Genomic DNA, 4,891 nt, shown 5'->3' with positions numbered 1-4,891 from the left:
CAGTGCTGAGGAACACTGCCATTTGCCATTGGAACCTATGGAAAAAGGGAAGGGGCAGGAGCTGGGCAGGGGCCTGGGGAGGCCCCTGAGCTCCTGGAGCTGCTGTGGGTTATGCTGTCTCCTGATACCTCCAACCAGGCCCTCCTAACAACACCCAAACCCCGGTGCAGACACAGAGACCCACCCCTCCCAGGTTGGGCGGCGCACTGGCCCCAGCACAGGGCCACCTTAACTGGGCAGCCCTCTGGGCGGGGCACGTCACGGATGCCATCTGCACGACACCAGGTGGCACCCAGGCCTGAAGCAGGACCTGGTGTGCGCAGCACATAGCTCCCAGCCTGCTGCCCAGCTCCTCACGCTGGGTCTCCGCCCAGACCATGACCCAGGGCGTCTCGGAGGCTGACGGCCCCGGCTGGGGCTGGGACGGGGATGGGGACGAAGACTGGGATGGCGTCGTGCTGACCCTGCTGGCGCTGGCTGTGGTGGCCGCCACGGCGCTAGCTTTGCACTGGTTTGGCTCTGGGCAGGACCAGGAGGCGGCAGGTCCAGCATCCACAGCCTCTCGACCTTCACAGGTGGGAGGACCTGGGCCAGCCCTGCCCCCGAAATCCAAGGTTAGTGGTGGTGTCGAGGGACACAGCCCAGGGCAGGAGAAGCCATACCCTCCAGGACGCGGCCAGGGGAGTCCAGCTGCAGCAGGGGCCCAGGATCAGGAGCCCCCGCGAGGTGAAGGTCTGGCTGCTACAGCTACACCTCCACTCAAGACACCTGGTGAGGTGGCCAGCGGAGGGGCCTTGGGACAGCAGCAGGGTAATGCCACTCCAGAAGCCCCCCGAGGAAAAGGAAGGGAGCCTCGCAGGCCAGGTGCTGCCCTCCTGGGTCAGAGCAAAACAGAGGGGACATCTGCCCCCCTCCTGATACACTTCACCCCCCGGAGTCCTGGCGGAGAAGTGGAGGTGCAGGTAGAAGCAGGAGGCGTCCAAGCCAAGGCACCAGCTCACCAGGCCCTCGTCCACATGGTGGAACGGGACACCAGCCCCTGGCAGCAAGGTGTGGCGTCACCTGGCTCACTGGGGAGGGGCCCAGGCAGCCGCCGATGGCAGGTGGACCGCAGCTCAGGAGAGAGAACCTGCCGCTCCCCAAGGCTGGACCCCCTGTCCCTGGGCACTGTGGTGAGTGTGTGGGATTCTGTGGGTGCGGCCAGCAGCCTCCCCGCGGGCTCCCAGGGGCTCCCTTTGCCCCAGGAGCTGCCCCCATCGTACACCCTGAAGACTAGTCCCCCGATGGATGTCTCAGAGAGGGGGCGTGGGAAGAGAAGCCCCCAACCAGCCCCAGCCCTAGCTCTGGACTCTGGAGCCAAAGCTACTGAGAGCAGGGAGGCTGGGACCCTGGCCCCCAGGGAGTCTCAGAGGTCCCCAGCCTCCATGGAAGGTTGGCCCTGGGTGAGGAGGGAGGTCCTTATCACTGGGAGCTTCAGCCAGGCCCCAGGCTCCATGGGCCTATCACAAGAGGGGCCACAGGGGGGACACCCACTCTTGTCCCAAGGGGAGGGGACCACAGAGGCCAGCACTGTGGGTGAGGCTGGGGCTAACGGCTCTGGAGACCACCCTTTCTTCAGTTCAGGCCCTGAAGGGACAAAGGAGCAAGGGGGCCACAGTGTTAGAGAAGGGGGAGGATCCCTGCAAGGCCAGGTGGCTAGTGGCTCTGACAGAGGGAAGCGAGCTGCAGAGGTTGGCAGCTGCATGCCCTCCCTGAGCCCCTCCCTCACATCCTCTCCACGCACCCCTAAACCCCTCCCGCCCACAGCACATCCCCATCCAGGTCTCTTACCTGCAGCCCCAACTCTTCTGAACTCCTCTCTGTCAGTCTCTTTGCCCCCCAGAGTTGGCCAGGGTCCTGCTGAGGATGAAAATCTCAAAGCAGCACCATCCCCTGCCCCAGGCCCATCCCCTGTCACAGCTTCAGCCCCTGCCCCTGTCACAGCTGCAGCCCCTGCCCCTGTCACAGCTGCAGCCCCTGCCCCTGTTACAGCTGTAGCCCCTGGGCCTGCTAGTGGGTCAAGGCTTGCCTCTCAGAAGCCCAGTGTGGTTCTCTGCAAGGGCAGTCAGGAGGGGCAGTTCTCAACTAGCTGGGGAAACCTTATTTCGATGGTTCTTAGGAGTCACCCCTTCCCCAGGCGAGAGAGGCCCCAAGGGACAGTCCCAAGGGCAGCTCCGGAGAGCCCCAGAGAGCCCAGCACTTCCACACCCTCTGAGAACAGAGAGTCTGGCTCTTCCCCTGAAGAGGCTGTCCCCAGCCGTGAGGACAGGCATGGCTCGGCTGGACTGGTCACAGGGGCAGGCACAGGGGGCCTGGCTGAGGCTGGAGCTCAGCCACAGCAGGGCAGCACCGTGACCAACGAGGCTCCCACCGCAGGCCCTCCCTCAGGCCCAAGAGGGGAGAGGATTGAGGAGAAACATCCAGACTCGCTGCCACCTGGAGCTGCAGAACCCAGGGCCCCCTCACGGCCACCGGAGCAGACCCAGCCTGGCTCTGCACCCTCCCCAGTTACAAGGCAGGACTCACAGCCTGTCCCCCGGCCACGGAAACGCAGCTTGTGCGAAATATCCCAGAGCTCTGAGCGTGAGGCCAGCCCAGCGGCCCCAGGGCAGCGCCGAGGACAGGAGCCCGGGGAGGGGCCCAGCCCTGCAGGCAGCAGGCAGGTCCTCACTGAGAAACAGAAGGAGGCCCGAAAACTCATGGTGTTTCTGCAGAGGCCGGGGGGCTGGGGGGTGGTGGAGGGGCCCCAGAAGCCCATGTCCTCGGCGGCAGCAGCTCTGCAGCGATGGCTGGACCTGGGCAGCTGCCTGGAGGCACTGGCCTTTGCCCAGCAGCACGGGGACCACCGCCTGGCCCAGGAGACCTATGCCTGGATGAGTGACAATCTGCTACACGTGCTGGGAGACCCGAGCCTCTACCGGCAGCTGAGTGGGGCTGACCGGGAGCGCATCCTGAGCCTTCGGACCAGCCGGGGCCAGGCGGTGCTGGGGGTTCTCGTGCTGCCCAGCCTCTACCGGGTGAGCCGCTCAGGGCTCACAAGGGACCCTCGTGGGGTGGAAGAAACTCCCGCGGTGCGGCCCGCGCCCCCGCCTCCCCGCACGTACCTGCACGTGTTCCACCCCCGGGAGAACACGTGGCGGCCCCTGACCCAGGTGCCCCAGGAGGCCCCGCTCCGGGGCTGCGGTCTCTGCACCCTGCACAACTACCTGTTCCTGGCGGGGGGCATCCGTGGATCCGGTGCCGAGGCTGTCTGCTCCAACGAGGTCTTCTGCTACAACCCTCTGACCAACATCTGGAGCCAGGTGCGGCCCATGCAGCAGGCGCGCGCCCAGCTCAAACTGGTGGCGCTGGACGGGCTACTCTACGCCATTGGGGGCGAGTGTCTGTACAGCATGGAGCGCTACGACCCGCGCACGGATGCCTGGACCTCCCGTGCGCCCCTCCCTGCAGGCACCTTCCCCGTGGCTCACGAAGCTGTGGCCTGCCGGGGGGACATTTATGTTACCGGCGGCCACCTCTTCTATCGCCTGCTCAGGTACAGCCCCGCGAAGGACGCGTGGGACGAGTGTCCCTACAGTGCCAGCCATCGGCGGTCCAGCGACATTGTGGCTCTGGGGGGCTTCCTGTACCGCTTCGACCTGCTGCGGGGCGTGGGCGCCGCGGTGATGCGCTACAACACCGTGACCAGCTCCTGGAGCCGGGCCGCCTCCCTGCCCCTGCCCGACCCCGCCCCGCTCCGCTGCGCCGTGCTGGGCAACACCATTTACTGCCTCAACCACCAGGTCACAGCCACCTTCACGGTCTCCGAGGGAACCGCCCAGTTCCAGGCCAAGGAGCTACAGCCTTTTCCCCCGGGGGCCAAAGGGGTCCTCTGCCCATTCATCCTGACGCTGCCCCCCGTGGACCCGCTGCAGACTGCCCTCTGAGTGGCTGCTGGAACACCAGGGACTTCAGCGCTGCTCTCCGGGGAGGCCCTGGGGCGGAGTCTGAGGGCAGGAGGGGCACAGGGAAGAGGCTGTGATCCAGAACTTTCTGCTGTTGTTCCCGGGACAACTTTCCTTTTCTGTTCTAATAAGCCTCCTGACTCCGCCTTCCACCCGCTCCCCTCCCCTAAGCCTCTCCCCTCAGAGCCCAGGCTCCCCGCACCTGGGAGCTGGTCGCTGGGTGTCCCTAGCCTGGTATCCTACCTCCCACCACACCCAAGCTGCTTCCTTCCTCTAGTACTTAATTCCTTCTCTGGTTACCCAGCGCCTCTGCTGGCTCACCCACCCTCCTCCAGACAGAGATCCTCTCTCACAGCACCACCCCACTGCCTGGGAATTACCTGCCCATGGGACTCCCTGGGCTCCGAGAGCCTGACATGTCCCTGGGCACCAGGACTTGGCCCACTGAGGCGCCTGGCAACCCCTGAGCCGAGGAAGGAGATGGCTGGGAACACATTCTGCTTACTAGGGTCTGTCCCTGGGGTTCCAGGCCAGGCAAGGAGCCCTCAAGGGGGTGGAAAGGGGGACCAGGGAGCAAACAAGTCCCCAGGAAAACATCCTTGCCTCTGGGACGTTCTACCTGTCCTGAGGCCTCTGGGAGCCTGGCTGGCTCTCCCCTGGAACAGCTCTGAAGCCCTCTTTTGTCTGACTGACCTCAAGGGCCTAGAACCCTTGTCTGTGAAAGCGCCCTGCTGGCTCTAGCCCCTGCCCAGACCCCAGCCCAGGCCGTGCAGGACCACTCAGCTCATACCCCTCTGCAGCCTGGTGGGGTCTCTCCTGCCGGCTCAGCCCCTCCAGGAGCCCGCCCCACTTCCCGCCAGCCCCCTTCCTAGGTGAGGCCTGGGTTTCACCCTCGTTCTGCCCCTTAT

General features: G+C 65.5%; 2 protein-coding genes across 2 annotated transcripts; both read left to right on the top strand.

The window, feature by feature from the left end:
* Positions 1–377: 377 nt before the first annotated feature.
* LOC308625744 (uncharacterized protein) lies at positions 378–2,037 on the top strand (the record flags this gene model as incomplete). Its single annotated transcript, XM_081250233.1, has 2 exons — positions 378–1,431; positions 1,883–2,037. 2 exons carry the CDS (start codon positions 378–380, stop codon positions 2,035–2,037), a joined length of 1,209 nt encoding a protein of 402 aa, XP_081106359.1.
* Positions 1,982–4,024, top strand: KLHDC7B (kelch domain containing 7B). Its single transcript, XM_081248145.1, has one exon. It carries the CDS (start codon positions 2,148–2,150, stop codon positions 3,963–3,965), a length of 1,818 nt encoding a protein of 605 aa, XP_081104271.1. The 5' UTR covers positions 1,982–2,147; the 3' UTR covers positions 3,966–4,024.
* Positions 4,025–4,891: the final 867 nt, after the last annotated feature.

Source organism: Mesoplodon bidens (genome assembly GCF_964165515.1).
Source record: "Mesoplodon bidens genome assembly, chromosome: 11".
Lineage (NCBI taxonomy): Eukaryota > Metazoa > Chordata > Mammalia > Artiodactyla > Ziphiidae > Mesoplodon > Mesoplodon bidens.
This window is presented reverse-complemented; position numbering and strand designations above follow the sequence as displayed.